General features: G+C 35.9%; 1 protein-coding gene across 1 annotated transcript in view; it reads right to left on the bottom strand.

Annotated features, from left to right (window-relative positions):
• Sycp1 (synaptonemal complex protein 1) overlaps positions 1–21,654 on the bottom strand; it is an 85,160-nt gene that overhangs the window by 19,960 nt on the left and 43,546 nt on the right. The window contains exons 19-23 of the mRNA XM_075979038.1: positions 21,215–21,285; positions 13,925–14,006; positions 11,307–11,369; positions 9,048–9,110; positions 8,652–8,714 (exon numbers count right to left, since the gene is read on the bottom strand). Coding sequence (XP_075835153.1) covers positions 8,652–8,714; positions 9,048–9,110; positions 11,307–11,369; positions 13,925–14,006; positions 21,215–21,285 — 342 coding nt within the window. The remainder of the gene's footprint in view (positions 1–8,651; positions 8,715–9,047; positions 9,111–11,306; positions 11,370–13,924; positions 14,007–21,214; positions 21,286–21,654) is intronic.

The raw sequence follows: 21,654 nt of genomic DNA, 5'->3' as shown, positions 1-21,654 counted from the left end.
CATTCCTTTGAGAATGTCCTGGAATTTACAGAGTAAACCTTGCAGTGCCCACAGGTTCTTTACACATGGATCTAAATCAAGATAATTCATTTGGTTAATATTAGCTAAGGTGAAACCTCTTTTCATGAAATCAAACCAGGGAGAAAAAAAACACCTAGGAAAAATTTTCAACATTGGCAGTGGTCTTACAACAACTCTTTGGCATCTGTTATAAGTCTATTTCTAATCGAAGACTCCTTTCCACCAACATCCACAAGTACATCCACCGTACATGTATGTGGTTTATCATAACCAAGGGGAGGAAGCTTTCTCACAGATGAGGGTTCTTGCCCTGGTGTCGTTGTTTGCAGGATATTGCACGTTTTGGTTTTTGGCTTTCATTTGTTTGTTTTGTTTTTCGAGACAGGGTTTCCCTCCATAGCTTTGGAGCCTGTCCTGGAACTCTGTAAACCTTGAACTCACAGAGATCTGCCTGTTTATGCCTCTGGAGTGCCAGGATTAAAAGTGTATGCCATCACCACCCAGCACATTCATTTATTAATGAGTTTCTTTTTCCATTTTTTTCTACATTTTTATTTTTTAGACAATGTCTCTTTATATAGCTCTGGCTGCACTAGAAATTTGCCAGGTAGATCCTTGACTTACAGAAGATATACTTGTCTCTGCCTCTGTCTTTGACTACTGAGTGTTGGGAATAAAGAGATGTCCCAACATGGGCCTTAAAAGAATTCTTTTTTTTTAAATGCAATTTTATTTTCTTTTTAATTTTCTTTTTTTTCCTTTTTAAAAGTCATTTTTACATACCAACTACAGTTCCCCCTCTCTCCCTTCCTCTCGTTCCCACACTCTACCCCCCATTTACTCCTCAGGCCTCCCATGGGGAGTCAACTAAGCCTGGCACATCAAGTTGAGGCAGGACCAAGTCCTTCCCCACTGCATCAAGGCTGAGCAAGGTATCCCAAAAGAGGGAATGGGTTCTAAAAAGCCAGCTCATGCAGCAGGGATAAATCCTGATCCACTGCCAGGGGTCTCAAAAATTGACCAAGTCAGACAACTGTCACCCACATTCAGAGGGCCTAGTTTGGTCCCATGCAGGTTCTCCAGCTGTTAGTCCAGAGTGTGTGAGCTTCCCTAGCTCAGATCAGCTCTCTCTGGGGATTTCCCCATCATGATCTTGCCCCCCCCCCACAACCACCACTTGCCTCCTCCCTCTCTTCGACTGAACTCCAGGAGTTCGGCTTAGAGCTTGGCAGTGGATCTCTATATCTGCTTCCATCAGTTCCTGGATGAAGGTTCTATGATGGTTATTAGGTTAGTCACCAATCCGATTACAGGAGAAGGCCAGTTCAGGCACCCTCGCCACTATTTTTAGGAGTCTTAGCTGGAGTCATCCTTGTGGATTCCTACCCTGATATCCAAACCATACAAAGACTAGTAAGAAAGAAAATTACAGAACAATCTCCCTCATGAACACTGACACAAAAATACTCATAAAATACTGGCAAACTGAATTCAAGAACACATCAAAAAAATCATCTACCCCTCAACATAGAGCCAGCCACACTGAACCTTATAAAAGAGAAAGTGGGAAGTACACTTACTTGAACGCATTGGCACTGGAGACTACTTCCTAAATATAATCCCAGCAGCACAAACACTGAGAGAAACAATTAATAAATGGGACCTCCTGAAACTGAAAAGCTTCTGTAAAGCAAAGGACACAGTCAACAAGACAAAACAACAGCCAACAGAGAGGGAAAAGATCTTCACTAACCCCACATCAGACAGAGGTCTGATCTCCAAAATATACAAAGAACTCAAGAAAATTTCCAACAAAAGAACACATAATCAGATAAAAAAAAAATGGAGTACAGAACTAAACAGAGAACTATCAACAGAGGAATCTAAAATGGCTGAAAGACACTTAAGGAAATGTTCAACATTCTTAGTCATCAGAGAAATGCAAATCAAAACAACTCTGAGATTCCATCTTACACCTATAAGAATGGCCAAGATCAAAAACACTGATGACAACTTATGCTGGAGAGGTTGTGAGGTAAAGGGAACACTTCTGCATTGCTGGTGGGAGTGCAAGCTGGTACAACCCCTTTGGATGTCAGTGTGGCAATTTCTCAGAAAATTAGGAAACAACTTTCCTCAAGACCCAGTAATACCACTTTTGGGTATATATCCAAAGGATGCTCAATCGTGCCACAAGGACATGTGCTCAACTATGTTCATAGCAGCTTTGTCATAGCCAGAAACCTGGAAACAATCTAAATGCTCCTCGATCAAAGAATGGATTAAGGAAAGTGTGGTACATTTACACAATGGAGTACTACGCAGCAGAAAAAAATAACGATAGCTTGAATTTTGCAGGAAAATGGATGGAGCTAGAGAACATTATTTTGAGTGAGGTAACCCAGACACAGAAAGACAATTATTACATGTACTCACTCATAGGTGGTTTTTAAACATAAAGCAAAGAAAACCAGCCTACAAACCACAATCCCAGAGAACTTAGACAACAATGAGGACACTAAGAGAGACTTACATAGATCTAATCTACATAGGAAGTAGAAAGTAGAAAAAGACATGATCTCCTGAGTAAATTGGGAGCATGGGAATCTTGGGGGAGAGTTGAAGTGGGGAGGGGAGAAGCAGAGAAAAAATGTTGAACTCAATAAAAATCAAGAAAAAAAATCATCTACCATGATCAAACGGGCTTCACATCAGAGATATAGAGATGGTTCAACATATGAAAATATGTCAATGTAATTCACCATATAAACAAACTGAAAGAAAAAAGGCCACATGATCATTGTGTTAATTGTTGAAAAAGACTTCGACAAAAGAAAGGTTTGAAGCGATCAAGGATACAAGGAACATACCTAAACATAATAAAGGCAATATACATCAAGCCAACAGCTAATATCAAACTAAATGGAAAGAAACGCAAAGTGATTCCACTACAATCAGGAACAAGATAAGTGTGTCCATTCTCTCCATATCTATTCAATATAGTATTCAAAGTTCTAGCTAGAGCAATAAAACAACAAAAGGAGATCAAGGGAATACAATTTGGAAAAGAAGTCAAACTTTTCCTTTTTGCAGATGATATGACAGAATATATAAGTGATCCCAAAAACTCTACCAGGAACTCCCACAGATAATAAACACCTTAATGTGACAGAATATAAGATTAATTAACTCAAAAAAATCAGTAGCCCTCCTATATACAGATGATAAACAGGCTGAGAAAAAAATCAGAGAAACATCACCCTTTACAATAGCCACAAATAATATAAACTATCTTGGGGCAACTCTAACCAAATAGGTGAAATACCTGTATGACAAGAACTTTAAGTCTTTGTAGAAAGAAACTAAAAATTTTCTTAATATTTAAGTTGGTAAGTTTTAATTCATTTTATGATAATCCATAACTAACTGAAACCCCATGCATTCAAATAAAAATATATTTAATGTTTTCCATAAAGAATGTTTTTAATTTTTTGCTTTCTCATATTTTATATATTGCATAGCTGTATCTCAAATATAGTAATGTCAGGAGATACAAAGAACCCTAAATTAGCACTTATTGCCCAGATTAACTTTACCTGAGAGTTAAATTGTAACTAAGAAAATATGTCAAAGCAGAAGACAAGAATTCCACCAAGAAGGCATAGGTAGCGAACAGTGAACCAGAATGCATTCAATATCCATAAATCAACTGTCAACTTTAAGCTAAGGTAAGATATTACCAATATCAGTAAGTTTCTGTTCATCTTCTTTGGTTTCCCCTACAGCCCCCTCAAAATGTTATAAATATTCTTAATATTTACAAGTAAAATTGTTTTAGTGCTTTTAAAACTTATTATACTTATCTATTTAGATAGAGAGGGGCAACCACATGCATGTGAAGGTCAGAGGACAACTTGAATGAGCCAGTTTTCTCTTTGTACAAGTGGACCCAAGGATCTAACTTAGGTTGTCAGATTTAGTGGCAATAGTCTTTAGCTACTGAGCCATCTTGCCAGCCCAGTAAATATTATTTAATACTTTTCTTCTATTTTCTGTTTTATATGTTTCCTCAAATACTATTTGGTTTTGAAATTTATCCAATATTTTTATGGTATATGTATTCTTTCTCTTCATCTAAAGCCTGTACCAAATAGTTATGTATATAAACAGTTTATCAATTTCTCTGGTGATATTCTATTACATGAATGTAACACAGATTGCTTATGTAATTATTCTTAGATCCTTAACTAATTCTATGTTCTTATGAAAATCTTGTGGTACAAATATATAGTGATTTCCTATGATAGATACCCAAAATTGAAATGGCTGGATCATGGGCATGTTGCATGTTTAGCCTATTAGATATCATCATCTTCCTAAGCATTCAACAATTTAAATTACCAACATCAGGGCCCCTAGAAAAGGTAAGATCACATGCTACACCACAAAGAGCAACACAACACCAGTAAAACCTAAAGATCCTACAATAACAAGACCTGAACAACCAAATATGGATGAACCAGAAGAAAATGAACTAAAAAATAACTTCAAGAGAATGTTTGAAATTCTTAAAGATGAAATATTTAATATTTACCATTTCTGATGCTTTTCATTCTTCTAACTAATCTACATTTCTGTTTAATATCATTTTCTTCAGCCTCAAGAAATTCTTTCAACATTTCTTGTAGCGTAGATCTTAGTGTTATTTTTTCTGTGTACAAAATCCTATGAAGACAGATTATTTTCCAGCATTTTATATATGCCATTCCTTTGTTGTGTTGTCTTTGCGCCTTATATCATCATTTGTCTCACAGTTCTATAGTGTGACATTTCTTATGTGTGATTTTAAGTTCCTCTTTATCCTTGGTTTAGCACTTTGACTAATGTATGCCTGCCTAGATATAGTTCTCATTCTATTTATTCTGTTTGGGGCTTATTGATAGCAAAGTTTTAAAAAGACAAACAAACATAATCAAAAACCAAAAGCTTTGTAATATAGTCACTGGCAAGTTACAGATGCCCCAGTGAATATTTTCCTACTCATATACATATACCCTGGTTAAACCCAGTGGGTCACAAAACAAAAACAAAACAAAAAGATATGAAAAGAGATAGGTACTAGGTGGAAGAAGTGATAATTACTGGGTTCGGAGGGGCATAGGGTAAGAAGCAAGGGGATGAGTATGTGACCAAAATGTATTACAAACAGGTACAAAATTGTCAAAGCCTAAATTTATTTTAAAACAAAAGAAGAAAATTTTAATAATTTTCTCAAATAATTTCCTTTTGCCATTTTTTCTCCTTTCTTCCTCAGAGATTATGATTACGTATTTTTAAATCACTTGGTGCCATTCTACAGGCCTGTGAAGTACAATTCTCTTTTCAAAAAATTTTTCTATAATCCTTGAAATAAATGATTTCTACCTATACAGCTTTAATTTTACTAATACTTTAATTTTATTAATGCTTCATTCATTTTAAAAATATATTATTATAGCCAGGCTGGGTTGGTGCACACCTTTAATCCCAGCACTTGGGAGATAGAGGCAGGCGGATCCCTGTGAGTTTAAGGCCAGCCTGTTCTATAAGAGCTAGTTCCAGAACAGGCTCCAAAGCAACAAAGAAACCCTGTCTCCAAAAACATATATATATGAGACCATATAAATTTTTTGTTTTATAGTATTTTTACTTTTCAGTTCAGAATCCAACTTTTAGGTTATCTTAGGGTCATTTCTTAAATGATTTTTCATGCTATTAATGAATAACTATTATCTTCAATTTGGAGCTACTGTAAATAATACTGCTATGAATATTTTTGGTAGTTTCTGTCTCAAGGAATTCAAGTGTATAATTACAGAAGATAATTATGACTATTTTCTATGTAATTTTCAGAGGTTTGTGATAATTCCCACTTGTCTTTATTTTTAATGACAATATTTGCATTTCTTGCTTCAAGTACTATTTCAAGATATTATATCTTGGCTAAGGGAAGTAGACAAAATTGCCGGGGAGAAAATTGGGATCTTGGGGGTGGGGTGGGATGGGGGTAAGGGGAGATGGGGAGAGAAAAGGTAGAAGGGAAGGAGGGGGGAACTTGGGGAAACAGGAGGATTGGGATAAAGGAAGGTTGGATAGGGGAGCTCGGAACCACAATTCTTAGTTAAGGGAGCCACTTTAGGGTGGGCAAGAGACTTGACCCTAGAGGGGCTCCCAGGTGCCCAAGCTGAGGTCCCCAGTTAGTTCCTTGGGCAGCTGAGGATAGGGAACCTGAAATGACCCTATCCTAGAGCAATACTGACGAATATCTTGCATATCATCATAGAACCTTCATCTGGTGATGGATGGAGATAGAGACAGAGACCCACACTGGAGCAATGGACTGAGATCCCAAGGTCCCAATGAGGAGCAGAAGGAGGGAGAACATGAGCAAAGAAGTCGGGACCATGAGGGGTGCACCCACCCACTGAGACAGTGGAGCTGATCTACTGGGAGCTCACCAAGGCCAGCTGGACTGTTACCGAAAAAGCATGGGATAAAACTGGACTCTCTGAACATGGCGAACAATGAGGGCTGATGAGACGCCAAGGACAATGGCACGGGGTTTTGATCCTACTTAATGTGCTGGCTTGGTGGGAGCCTAGCCAGTTTGGATGTTCACCTTCCTTGATATGGACGGAGGGGGGAGGACCTAGGACTTACCACTGGGCAGGGAGCCCTGACTGCTCTTTGGACTGGAGAGGGAGGGGGAGAGGAGTGAGGGGAGGGGGAGAAGGATGGGAGGAGGGGGAGAAGAGTGGGAGGAGGGGGAGGGAAATGGGAGGCTCGGAGGAGGTGGAAATTTTTTTTATTCTCCTTTTATCAATAAAAAAATAGATATTATAAAGTACTTTATTTTCACTGGGCAGTGGTAGTGCACACCCTTGGGAGGCAGGGGCAGGCAGATCTCTGTGAGTTCAAGGCTCCAAGGCTGCACAGAGAAACACTGTCTTGAAAAACCAAAACCTTTATTTTCATCAAAGTATTCATTTAATATCTTGACTACTACTGCTCTCCACTAAAGATTCAAAAATATTTATTGAATACTTACTAATTATCAATCATTGCCTAAAGAGAAAGGTGACAAAATTTGGTCCTAACATCATAGACTTACACTCTAGGGCTTTATATGCTACAGAGTTGATGGGTCTCAAACCATTTGTAAAACAAGATAACCATATTTTACAGTATGCTGTCTGCAAGATATACTGGTGCCAATAGTGGCATATATGTTTTAGAAGTAACCAACCAGTTACTGATTGGATTTAAGACCTACTGCAGGAGCTAGACTCCACATCTGACTCTGCTAAAGAAACCAAGAACCTAAGACCTAGGCCTAGGAAAAACCTAATACTATTATTATTCTGCTAAAGGGACATAGCAATAAATGACTCTTAATGACATTCTGCTAGATCAATGCCTTGCTCAGCCCTCATCAGAGAAGAAGCTTCTTGCACTAGATGAAAACTAACACAGAAGCCGGGCGGTGGTGGCACACGCCTTTAATCCCAGCACTCAGGAGGCAGAGGCAGGCAGATCCCTGTGAGTTCGAGAGCAGCCTGGTCTCCGAGAGCTAGTTCTAGAACAGGCTCCAAAGCTACAGAGAAACCCTGTCTGGGAAAAAAAAAAAAGAAAGAAAACATAGAGACCCACAACTGTAAATATGCAGAATGAGAGTTTCTGGAGCACTCAGTCTTGAATGAGATGTCTTTATCAAAGTCCTCCCCAACAAGACTCAGGGATCTCTGAGGAAGAGGAGGCAGAAAGATTCTAAGAATCAGAAGTGATAGATGAAGGAAAGAGTCTTCCAGACACAACAGGAATAATGAAAATATGAACTCACAAAGATTGTGGAATGGTCACACAAGGCCTACACAGGTTCAAGCCAGACAGGGTCCCAGAACTGAGAGGGAGAAGTGGACACAGGTTTCCACCCCAACCAAGAAATTATCCTCAAATGATACTCACTGACAAAGAAAAAAAAATTAACTTTTCTCCAATGGAGTATCACTGGGTTTATTAACATCCACTAGGTCAGGCCCCATGCCCAGGAGTAGTTATTCAATACAAAATTAACTCAACCAGGTTATTGTAAGCTTTTTATGACATTCTGCATTGTTTGGGCATTTTTTGTCTTATTGATCTTCTGCTTATATATTTTGATTTCAGTTTTGTAGAGTTTGTGTGTTTCTTTTCGTGTTTGCTTTTTTAAAGAGAGAGAGAAAAAGAACATAAAGTTGGGTCAGTAGAAAAGTAAGTAAGACCTAGAAAGAATGAGAGGATAAACATGATCAAAATGTATTATAGGAAAAAATTTTAAAAAAAATACAGATTATTGCTGTATAATATATGAGTAAAGAAAATAAAACACACGTGTATATATACATAGAGCATGCACAAATGTATTTTTAAGTGGTTCACATAATTCTGACCCAGCTAAATCACACTAAACATTCTATCACTCCTATAAAAATTAATCTCTTCAATCCAAAAATATAACAGCATCTGAAGGTAAGCATTAAATTATAAAAGGATAATATAGTATTTCTAAACCTTCATGTATTTAAGAAAACAAAAATAAAAATGTCACATACCTTTATCTCATATGCATTCAGCTGTTTGTTATCTGTTGAACTCTTTTTTTTCAAGGTCTTATTCTATGGAAAATTAATTATGGTTAGTACTACACTGATTAAGACTTACAATGAAATGAAATGAAATGAAAGCATTGCTCTCTAAAACTATAGTGCAAATATTGGGATAATTTTAAAAATATTTATATTATTAAGAAAACCTGGGGCTGGAGAGTTGGCTCAGAGGGTAAGAGCACTGGCTGCTCTTCCAGAGGTCCCGAGTTCAATTCCTAGCAACCACATGGTGGGTCACAACCAACTGTAATGAGACCTGGTGCCTTCTTTGCCAGCAGTACATTGTATGCTTAATAAATAAATAAATAAAATCTTTATTAAAAAAAAAGAAAGAAAACCTACCTCCTGATGAAGCTCTTCAATATACTTGCTTTTATTTTCAACTTGTTTCCTTAAATTGTTACACTGTAAAATTATTTTTAAAATTACATAATTTTAGTCAATATTCTGATCAAAATAAGCAATTTCAAACTAATAAAATACTGCATGATATAACATAAGGCTCACTAAAAGTCATTCTGTTAATGTAAAAATATAAATATGATCGGTCTTCATTACTCGTTATTCTCTTGTTCTCATTTCTGAGATTCTAATGTTATTAAGTATGATAAAGAAATATTAATATGATATTCTACCTCCTGACAGAACTCCATTTCTTCTTGCTGAAATACCAACTAAGTCACTTTTTAATATATTACTTAGTGGGGTTATTTCATCTGAGTACATGCAGAACCGAATTAAAATGTATTAGTCCAAGAAACATCCTAAGTACCATAAAAGAGGCACAGATTTCTAAGAGATTTCTAAACTACCAGATATATAAATTGTTCTAATTCCCATTAGAGTAAAAATTCTCACAAGAAAAAAAAAAATCAGTCTCCTTCATTAGCACCAAATGTTGTTGGATATTTTTCTTGTAATACTCATACATGGCTATGGTTAGTTAATATTTTGCATATAAATGAACTTTATATAGCATTGCTTTTTTTGTTTACAAGTGATTGTTTTGGTTTGTTTTTTAAGACAGGGTTTCTCTGTGTAGTCCTAGCTGACCTGAAACTTGCTCTGCAGACCAGACCTCAAACTACAGAAATGTCCCTGCCTCTGCCTACCAAGTACTGGAATTAAAAGTATACGTCACCAACTCAGCATGTGATTTTATTTTTTAATTAGTGTATCATTGTGTACCCAAGCTTACTTCAAACCATAATCTTCCTATCTTAGTCTTCAAAAACTGGGATTACAGAGATATACCACCATGCCTGGCTACAAGTGGTTTTCTAAAATTTTGCATATCACAAGCCTAATTAAGAACAATTTCAAAAGAAAGGAAGGAAAACACAACTACAGAAAAAAAGCATTTCTCTGATTTTCACACTGATTTGATAAACTGGCACGAGACTTGGCACATTTAATAATCGCACTAGGGGTCTGGAGAGATGGCTCAGAGGTTAAGAGCACTGCCTCCTGTTCCAAAGGTCCCGAGTTCAATTCCCAGCAACCACATGGTGGCTCACAACCATCTGTAATAAGATCTGGTGCCCCCTTCTGGCCTGAAGAACAATGTATATCTAATGAATAAATAAATCTTTAAAAAAAAGAAAAAAGTAAAAAAAAAAGAATCGCACTAGGAAGGGAGAGTCAGACCCATCTTTATAATGGGGGGCAGGGCAGGGCAGGGTTTGGCTTTTTGAGACAGGGTTTCTCTGCAGCTTTGGAAACTGCCCTGGAACTAGCTCTTGTAAACCAGGCTTGCCTCAAACTCATGGAGATCTACCTGTCTCTGCCTCCCAAGTGCTGGGATTAAAGGCCTGTGCTACCACTGCCTGGAATTTCAAGGCAAGGCTGTTACATAGTGAACTCCAGGCCAGCCAAGGCTACATTATAAGATCCTGTCTCAATAAAAATAAATAAACAAACAAACAAAAACCATAGTAACAGATGAAATTATCTTTACATGAATATTGTATTTATTAAAAGAAATCAATCGTTTTTGTTTTGCCAGAAAGGCTACTTAGATTCTCATGATTTGGTTCTTAATAAAGCTATAACTATTTTATTTACCAGTCGAAATAATTTTCCCCCTCTGGCTAAAAAACAAATTATATGACTACTAATTACAAGTCAGAACTTCAGACAGTAAACTATACTTTTCAGAGGACTGTTCATTTTATGGAAATAGATTAAGTATAGGACAAGATGTATAGTAAAATGAGAGGAAGGAAACCCAGGTAAATAAAAGACATTTCAAATAAAGAGAGCAGGAATTTTTCTGCAGCTCAATTTTAGAAATGAGCAAAAGAGCTGAATAATTTCTAAAAGCATCTTGTCATTTTGAGGCAATTCGCAATAAATATAGCTATTTATGAGCATGAATTTAAGAAAAAAGTGAAAGTAGGGAGTTTAACAAAATTTTGGTCTCTAAAAAAGCCTATTTAACATTGGTGAACCCAGAGTCTCTTCAAAGAAATACCAGTAAAAACATTGTATTCTTCCTCAAAGTCTTCTACAGGAATATAAGAGAAAAGCTGGTCCTTCAAAATCTAGTCATATATTTTCACAAGGTTCTTATTCCCAAACATTTTTTCTAGTTGATAATACCTTATTTTCTAGTATCTTCATTTGCTTTTCTTTCTTTAAAACTTCACATTCAATGCTTCGAGCCTAAAAAAATATTTGAAATCATTTAAACTGTTAATAGAATTTCATTTTCTTGTGTACTTTAGAAGTAAAATTATAGTTTTATATATTTACAAAAATACTTATCAGCTCATCCAGTTTATTTCACTCCTTTAAAAAAAGAATATACCTTTATGTAATATGTTAACTGCCTTAATTTAATATTTTATAATATGTATGCATACATTTTATATATACATTAATTTTTTGAGGCAACATTTTTCTATGTAGCCCTGACTGTCCTGGAACTTGCTCTGTAAACCAGGCTATCCTCAATTTCATGCCTACTTATCAATATTTCCTTTTTAAAAAGATTTTTTCTATTACTTTAAATTACGTGTATGGGGGGGTACCCATGGAGTTCAGAGAACAATATCAAATCCCAAGGACCTAGTTATAAGCAACTGTGAGCTTCCCAATATGGGTGATGTTGAACTAGGATCCTCTGTAAAAGCATTACTTGTTATTAAATGCTGAGCCATCTCTCCAGTCTCTTTATCACTAATATTTTCTATACTAGTAAAATAGATCATACTTTAAATTCTTCATGTTCATATGTGTATGTCTATGTCTCTCTCTCACTCTGAATATTATGTACTTGTTTGCGTGTATATACATGTGAGATAGGATCACTCATTGCACTTGAAGCCATTCAATTTGATTAGGTTGGCTAACCAAATGAGCTCCAGAGATGCGCCCGTCTCCACCTTCCCAAGGCTGGATTTGACTTTGTGCCACTATGCTCAGCTTTTATGCGGGTGCTAGAAATCTGAACTCAAGTCCTCATATTTGCATGGTTAGCACTTTAACAATTGAACCATCTCCCCAGTCCCCATACTTAAATTTCAGTGAAGTAAAATAACACATAGAACCTCGAATGTCTGCTTCATCTTAAGCCCTCCAAAATATCAGCTTATCTTTAAACTATTCTAACAGTCTTTATGTAATTTCTAAAAGGTAAACAATTCTCAGGTCAAAACTCTTCATTATTCTTGAATTCCTAAACACAAATTACTGAGGCTTAAAATATCATATTTCTTACCTCTATTTCTCCACTGTTCTCTCTACCCATCTTCATCTTTATCCATTTTCCCTACCTTAACCTCCATCTTTCAGCAATAATAAATTTTAATTGCTTTTATTTTTCAGGGTTACATGCTTCCAGGGGTTTCTCCTAATATTTTTTAAATTTTGAATATTCTTCTTCTGCAAGCTAAACTTCTACTAATTTCTGTTAACTTAAGCCTACTGAATGTTTCTTCTTCTAGAAAGCATGCCCAGACTTAACTAAGTTTTGATTAAATGCTATTCTGTGTGTTCAAGTAGTAGAATCTATATAGAGGACCAGCATTACAATCTTGCTAGTGCTCTTACTTCAAGGGACTCCTTTATTGTAAATTTCATAGTGGTTTTGTTGAGATTATCCACTAGCCACAATGACTAGCTTATAAATAAGTAAATAAGCTGTTCAAGACCAGAGTCTTCTCTGTTTTTTAGTGCTCTGAAGAGACTTTTTAGTAACCTCCCAAATGATTCTAGTGTCTTCCATCTCTCCTCATTCAAACCTCAAGTATTTTATTATCAGTAAAACATTTTACTGCCCTAATAAAACTTTAGACCGCTTCTGCCCACCAAAGTAAATGACATCTAAAATCAGTATCTAGAACAGTACCTGGGACACATTTGGTGCTTAGATAACATTTGCTGAATGACTGAAGGAGCCTTCATAATCATGCATGGTATTTCAACTTTGGCACAATTTTCACCCACTCAATACACACTATATACTGTCTATTCATGACATACTTTGTACATTCAAAGTTTTGTGACATTTGTTGAAACCATATTCAAGGTACAATACAATCTTTTCAGTATATTACATATTATCACACCATGAGTCTTTAATTTAGCCTAGAAATGTAAGTCAAAATTAAATACTGAACATTTGGGACTAGCAAGGTGCCTTAATAGTTAAGAGTCCTGGTTGCTCTTCCAGAGGACCCAGGTTCATTTCTCAGCACCTACTGGTATCTCACAACCATCTGTTCAGTTCCAGTGGATTTCTGGCCTCCATGGGCACCAAACATTACAGGGTGCAAAGACATTCACATAAAGTAATAGAAAAAGAACTTAAATGAACCTTTTTCAATTATCTTTAGAATTATATGACTATTTGTTACAAATATGTATCATACTCAAAACCACCCAACTTAAACCACATCATTTAAGATTTTATTTGTTTTGCTTGCATGTACCACATCAGTTCAGTATCCAAAGAATCCAGATGATGGTATCAGATCTCACAAAACTGGAGTTTCAGACAGTTATGTGAGTACTAAGAACTGAAATTGGTGGTTTTTGGCAAGACAGCAAATGCTTTTAATGGCTGTGTCATCTCTCTAGCCTACCTTAACACATATTTTAAATGTTAATGGCTAAATATCTAGATCACTAGCTATTTATACTATGCATGTCACTTTATTATCTGTATTGTTTTTTATGATTTAAATTTTGAATCCAATCTATTGTTAAATACATACATTCTCTTCACTCTTGTCCAATTTACATTTAACTTCATCTTCTTGCTGTATGAACTTTTTTGTTACTGATTCCAGTTCATCCCTAAAAGGAAATACAAGAATAGCTTCATAATCCAAACCATATTTTCATCTCCAAAGATTTTTTTAATTATTGCTCATTAATTTTTTAGGTTTGAGTTCTCATTTTGACTACTAACTTTTCATGCACAGCTATTATATTAACAAGCACATTTCTATTCCCACATTTAAGTTACTGTACATATTTATCCTTAAATTATATGCATCATTTTCTTACTTTAAAAAACATATTTTTCATCATTCTAACATAAAATGTTATACAAATAAAATTTAAAAACACAAATACAATTTATTTTAATGATATCTATATATACATATATCATTGTTCATGCTCAGAGACTCTTTCAAAGGCAAAAGATACCATCCTTCCCCAATGTGCTCCTTTGTTCCTTTAAATTTTGTATTATACTTGTTTCTGAGTGAACCTGATAGAAGAGAAAGTGGGAAATACCCTACAACAGATGGGCACAGGTGATCGCTTCTTAGGTATAACCCCAGAAGCACAGACATTAAGGGCAACATTGAATAAATGGGACCTACTTAAACTGAGAAGCTTCTGTAAAGCAAAGGACACTGTCACTAAGACACAAAGGCAACCTACTGACTGAGAGAAGATCTTCACCAACCCTGCAACAGACAAAGGTCTGATCTCCAAAATATATAGAGAACTCAAGAAACTAGACTTTAAAATGCTAATTAACCCAATTAAAAAATGGGGCACTGAACTGAACAGAGAATTCTCAACAGAAGAAGTTCAAATGGCCAAAAGACACTTAAGGTCGTGCTCAACTTCCTTAGCAATCAGGGAAATGCAAATCAAAACAACTTTGAGATATCATCTTACACCTGTCAGAATGGCTAAAGTCAAAAACACCAATGATAGCCTTTGCTGGAGAGGCTGTGGAGGAAGGGGTACACTCATCCATTGCTGGTGGGAATGCAATCTTGTGCAACCACTGTGGAAGTCAGTGTTTTGGTTTCTCAGGAAATTCGGGATCAACCTACCCCTGGACCCAGCAATACCACTCTTGGGAATATACCCAAGAGATGCTCTATCATATGACAAAAGCATTTGTTCAACTATGTTCATAGCAGTATTATTTGTAATAGCCAGAACCTGGAAACAACCTAGATGCCCTTCAATGGAAGAATGGATGAAGAAAGTATGGAATATATACACACTAGAGTACTATGATGAGGTAAAAAACAATGACTTCTCGAATTTTGCATGCAAATGGATGGAAATAGAAAACACTATCCTGAGTGAGGTATCCCAGACCCAAAAAGATGAACATGGGATGTACTCACTCATAATTGGTTTCTAGCCATAAATAGGGGTCACGGAATCTACAATAGGTGAACCTAAAGAAGCTAAGTAAGAAGGTGAACCCAAGGAAAAACATATAGTTATCCTCTTGGCTAAGGGAAGTAGACAAAATTGCCGGGGAGAAAATTGGGATCTTGGGGGTGGGGTGGGATGGGGGTAAGGGGAGATGGGGAGAGAAAAGGTAGAAGGGAAGGAGGGGGGAACTTGGGGAAACAGGAGGATTGGGATAAAGGAAGGTTGGATAGGGGAGCTCGGAACCACAATTCTTAGTTAAGGGAGCCACTTTAGGGTGGGCAAGAGACTTGACCCTAGAGGGGCTCCCAGGTGCCCAAGCTGAGGTCCCCAGTTAGTTCCTTGGGCAGCTGAGGATAGGGAACCTGAAATGACCCTATCCTAGAGCAATACTGACGAATATCTTGCATATCATCATAGAACCTTCATCTGGTGATGGATGGAGATAGAGACAGAGACCCACACTGGAGCAATGGACTGAGATCCCAAGGTCCCAATGAGGAGCAGAAGGAGGGGAAACATGAGCAAAGAAGTCGGGACCACGAGGGGTGCACCCACCCACTGAGACAGTGGAGCTGATCTACTGGGAGCTCACCAAGGCCAGCTGGACTGTTACCGAAAAAGCATGGGATAAAACTGGACTCTCTGAACATGGCGAACAATGAGGGCTGATGAGACGCCAAGGACAATGGCACGGGGTTTTGATCCTACTTAATGTGCTGGCTTGGTGGGAGCCTAGCCAGTTTGGATGTTCACCTTCCTTGATATGGATGGAGGGGGGAGGACCTAGGACTTACCACAGGGTAGGGAACCCTGACTGCTCTTTGGACTGGAGAGGGAGGGGGAGAGGAGTGGGGGGAGGGGGAGAAGGATGGGAGGAGGGGAAGAAGAGTGGGAGGAGGGGGAGGGAAATGGGAGGCTCGGAGGAGGTGGAAATTTGTTTTTTTTATTCTCCTTTTATCAATAAAAAATAAAATAAATAAATTTTGTATTATAATCATGTGTTACTCTTTTAAAAATGTTTTTATTAAAATATTGTATATTACATATGAAAATATTGGTGGTTGTCTCAGCATGTACTTGAAGATACTTTTCTAATTGTAGTTTCCCTTTGTATTGGCAATATAACCTGTGATCTGACCTTTCAAAAACTGAATCCAGAAAAAAAAATTTTCTTAAAATTCACATGTATTTATTTGTTTGTTTACTTATTTAGAGAAAAAGATAGAGAAAAAGGATTGTGTTTTCTATAATACATGTTTAAAGGTCAGAAGACAACTTCTAAAGGTCATTTTTTTTTCCTTCTACCATGTGGATTCTAGGGATTGAATCAGGTTTAACAGCAAGTTTTCTTGCCAGCTTTATTCTTTAAGTGAATATAAATTATGATCAGTATGTTCGCTTTTCATAGATAATTTACACTTAAAAGTCCTCCTAGCCTATACTATAAGTAGGTATTCAGACTATATTACTCAGATAATTTGAAAGTTATTTTTATAACAGTCTCTTGAGAAAACTCAACAGATAAGGTGCTTCCCTTGCAAGCAAAAAAACCTGAGTTTTATCCCCAGAAACTACAGTAAAGAGCAGGGGTTGTTGAGGCATGCTTGTAATCCCAGTCTCATGGAGGGAGAGACAGGCAGAACCCTGAGCATTGCTTGTTCGACAGCCTAACCTACTTGGTGAGATACAGACTAGTAAGATACCATGTCTTTTTTAAAAGGGAAAAGATACATACAGTAGTTGTAGAATGACATCTGAGGCTGTCCTCTGGCCTCCACACACTCATATAGTATACATACATATGCACTAACAGAGGCTCTTGATGTAGGTGTGGTAGCAAATACCTGTAATCCCAGCATTTGAGAGTCTAAGACAGGAATATCAGCTAAGTGCCATCCTGGGCTATACAATTAAGACCTTGTCTCAAAAACTAAGCAAATTAATTTAAACTTTAAAAAAAATTGAAAAACATTAAACAGCTTCTCTTTAAAATTTGTTTTCATATTTTAACCAAAAAAAGTATAGTGGTTTAGTCATAGATATCTGTAGGTAACAGCTGCACTGAAGAAGAATGTTGATTTAAAAAAAAAAGGCAAAATCAATCATTATGGGTATGGCAAAAAATGATTTTTCTAAATCTTGAAAATAGTAAACAGCTAATAATTATTAAGCACTGACTGTATCAATCACTATATTCAACACTACTCACAATACCTCATATAATCTCCTAACAAGTATATGAAGAGCTGTATTAGGTCTAAAAATTTCAAATTTTTAATTGTAAAGATTTAAAATAGAAGTTTTCAAAAGCACATTCTTTAACCAAACATAAGAAACCCAAAATTTCAATGTACACACAATATTTGGAAATCATTCAAGTTACCAATGATTTAAAAAGAAAACTTAAAATACACATATACAAACACACACACACACAGAGAGATTTAAAAAATAAAACTGCATATCAAGTCAGGTATGGAGTTACATTCCCAGCAACAAGGAGGTAGAGACAAGAAAGATCACTACAAGTTCAAGTCCAGCCTGATTTACACAGGCCCTTCCCCTAAGACCTATGAACTATCTAGCTATGGATTCTTGGCCTTGGTAATGGTGCCACATATGGGTTCTATCTTGTGGAGAAATCCTTAAATCCAACCAAAATGTGGTTGGTTCCTCCTATAGCATTCGTGCCCCTATTATACCATATAATGGTATATAATGCCAGACTTGTCATTACCATAGCTCACAGAGTTCACAGATGTGTAAGACTGTTGATGTCTTTTATCCTCCTGTAGTGTGCATAGCATTTTCTAGCACTATGAAATCTAGCCAATAGGGATAAAGCTTCCAGGTCTATCAGCTTGATTTCTCCATGTTCTATGACTCAAGTATGTGTTGTCCTCAGAAAATAGTGTCTTACCACCAACTTCTGGAGAATAACTAAAGGCAAAGAAAATAGTCTATGTTGGGAGGTGGAACCTATGGAATCCCACTGGCCAATAGCTTCTTGGCAGTAGCTTTTTATTTCCTAGCCTGTGGTGTCTAGTATGGCATTGTCCTCTCCACTATGGGGTAATTCTATTTAAACTCTTTTTAGATGTGTATGTAATTTAGGAAGCTTCTATAGTAAAAGGTTTCCGTATGACGTTATTAAAGGTCTTTAATTTAGTTACCCTTCCTATTGCTCCCTCCTCTTCCCTGTCCTTTCATTCTTAACCTACTTAATCCTTTCTCTCCCTTTATTCCCCTTTATCACTTCATTCTATCCCCCTGCCCCAGAAAATCCCCCTAATCCATGGCCTTTTACTAGTTTCCTGATTACTATGAGTATTCAAAATGAAACACACATATTTAAAGATTCAAAACTACAAGCCACATATGTAAGAGAGCATGTTATATTTATCTTCCTGGGTATGGTTTACCTCACGCAGGATGATTGTTTACAGTTCCATTCATTTACCTATGAATTTCATAGTTTCCTTTTTCTTGAACTGAATAATATTTTATTGTATAAACATATCATATTTTCATTATTCATTCATCAGTTAATGAGCACCCAGATTATGTTCTACTATTACTCTGCCAAATAGAGTATTAAACTGACTCCTACTACTTATTGCTAGACCCACAGTTAAGTGAAGCTCTCTTTGTAGTAGAGGGCAGTTAACACAGAGACCCCCCCATAACTCATTAACGTGTAGAGAAAAAAAGGCTGCTGAGTGCTCAGTTCTAAATAAAACATCTGTATTACACACCTTCTCCCAAAGCTCAACAATCATTATGGAAGGAGTAGAAAGATAGTAAGAGCCAGAAAAGATGGATGACTATTGGGGAAACAGTGTTTTCCAGACACAACAAGGCAGTTGCATATATGAACTCAGAGTGGTTCTGATAGCATGCATGAGACCTATGCAAGCTTAAGCTGAACAAAATTCCAGCATGGACAGAAGAGGTGGACACAAAGCCCTATCCCTAGTTTAGGAACTACTGCTAAGTGATAGCTGCTGTGAGAAGGACAGCAGATTTTCTTTAAGGCTATAATGACCCCTGAAAGATTGCCACACTCCAGGAATTAGCCACATGAATATTTTTGTCATCACAGATTGGACTGGATGAATTTAAAAGAAAAAAAAAAGGACATGAAGTTTGGTAGATAAGAAGATGGGGATGGATCTAGGAATAGAAGGAAGGAGGTGAATATGATCAAAATATACAAAAATTTCAAAGAACTAATAAAAATATATTTTAAAATGCCATATCAAAAGTAAAAAATAAAAATGCCCAGTCATAAATTCATAGATGTGATTGCAAGTAATCTGAAGGATTGATTTTTTTCTTTTTTTTTCTTTTTTTTAACTTTTTTCTTTGCTTTCTGAAATTTTTTATATTTTTAAAAGAAATAGAAAAGCTAAGCATCACTATATAGGTTTTGAAAAAAGACTGGCATTTGAATTCAGGGAGGCAAAAGTATTTTAAATATAAAAACAATGATATAAATACACAAAGCAAAAAACAAAAGTAATAGAAATTTTTAAAACTTATATTAAAATAATTGCCACAAATTAAAAGAAAACAAGTTATAAAAATGCTATAAATAAAATGGATAAAGGATTGCTACATTAGTGCTTAAGTGTAGAAAGGAGCTGCAGGCCGTTTCCTACCACCCAGCTCCTGCACGGCTAGCTTTACCCAAAATAATTACACGAAAACTGTATTCTTTTAAACACTGCTTGGCCCATTATCTCTAGCCTCTTACTGGCTAATTCTCACATCTTGATTAACCCATTTATAATTATCTGTGTAGCAACACGAAGTGGTGGCTTACTGGAAAGGATCTTAACCTGCGTCCATCTTGGAGAGGAGAGCTATAGCATCTGCCTCACTTCACTTCTTCCCAGCATTCTGTTCTGTTTACTCTGCCTATCTAATTTTCTGTCCTATCAAAGGGCCAAGGCAGTTTCTTTATTAACCAGTGAAAGTAACACCTATATAGACAGATGACCCTCCTCCATCACTTAAGTCAACAGTAATAAAGCCCTTAAAAGATTAACGAGTATAGCTATTTCTAGACAATTTTACAACAAAAATTCCAACAGGCAAATTTTGCAAAACTCTAAAGCTTATACAAAAGGTAACTGCAAATCATAAAAAGTGGCTTAAATTTTAAATTATTGCTAAATTAGTGATGATACCAAGCAACAATTGAAACATTTGGAACCAGAGCTTTCAACATCATCTTGGTTGTATTTTACAACTTACAATTAATAAAAACTATTAGGAACCAGGAAATTACCAAGTCACTGGAACCATTAGTTCTAAGATCATATTAATAAATTAAAGACATGTGCTCCTTATTTATTTCAGTATTATCTATAATAGCAAAAACCTGGAAAAAGTAAATATCTAAAAATAAAGTTACAAATACAGATAATTATTGTGAAAAATATCAAGAAACAATGCTTAAAATATTAATGGAAAATTTTTCATTTAAATAATATAAAATTACATTATGATTAGTACTTATACTTTTAAAACAGAGTGAACACAAATATTCTAATATTATATATTAGTTGATACTTTTGAAAATATTTAAAATTTTTATTCTAAATTTCTAGATACAGTTAGCATAATTTTTAGACTTTAATGAAATAGGTTTATGATACTTTAATCTTTGTATAATTTTACTGCTTAAATACTATATATAAAATAGTTTTATTTTTTAATTACTTAAGTATAAAATTATTATAATTTCATTTTAGACAAGATTTTAAAACCTTAACCTATACCTAATATTCTCACTTTATACAATATTTAACAATAGAAAAGAAATTCTAAAATCCTTGAGACAAAGACAAACTCATTACTCTTGCCTTAAATGTGTTTCTTTTTCTTCCAAATTTTCTATTTGTTTCAGCATCCGTTCTTCTTGCTTTTTGCTATTCTAAGAAGATAATAAATAATGTTTAATCATTTTGCTTCAACAAAAATGTAAGTGAAATTAATATTTAAAACTTTCATGAGTATGCCATATGCCAGGTTTGGGGAAGGGTTTTTGCTGGGTTGTTTTCTGTTTGGTTGGTTGGTTTTTTGTTTGTTTGTTTTCTGTCAACTTGACACAAATTAAGAGTATCTGGGAAGAAGGAAACTCAAAATACTTCCTGTATAACATTGACCTTTAGGGAACTCTGTTGGGCATTTTCTTTACTGATGATTGATATGGGAGGGCTCAGCCTGATGGAGCCACCCCTAGGCAGGTAGTCCTAGGTTCTATTAAAAAAAAAAAAGCGGACTGTACAAGCCCCAAGGAAAA

The sequence above is a fragment of the Microtus pennsylvanicus genome, chromosome 7 (genome assembly GCF_037038515.1).
Source record: "Microtus pennsylvanicus isolate mMicPen1 chromosome 7, mMicPen1.hap1, whole genome shotgun sequence".
Taxonomy (NCBI): Eukaryota; Metazoa; Chordata; class Mammalia; order Rodentia; family Cricetidae; genus Microtus; species Microtus pennsylvanicus.
The sequence above is the reverse complement of the archived record's forward strand: the minus strand, read 5'-3'. Positions and strand labels throughout refer to the sequence as shown.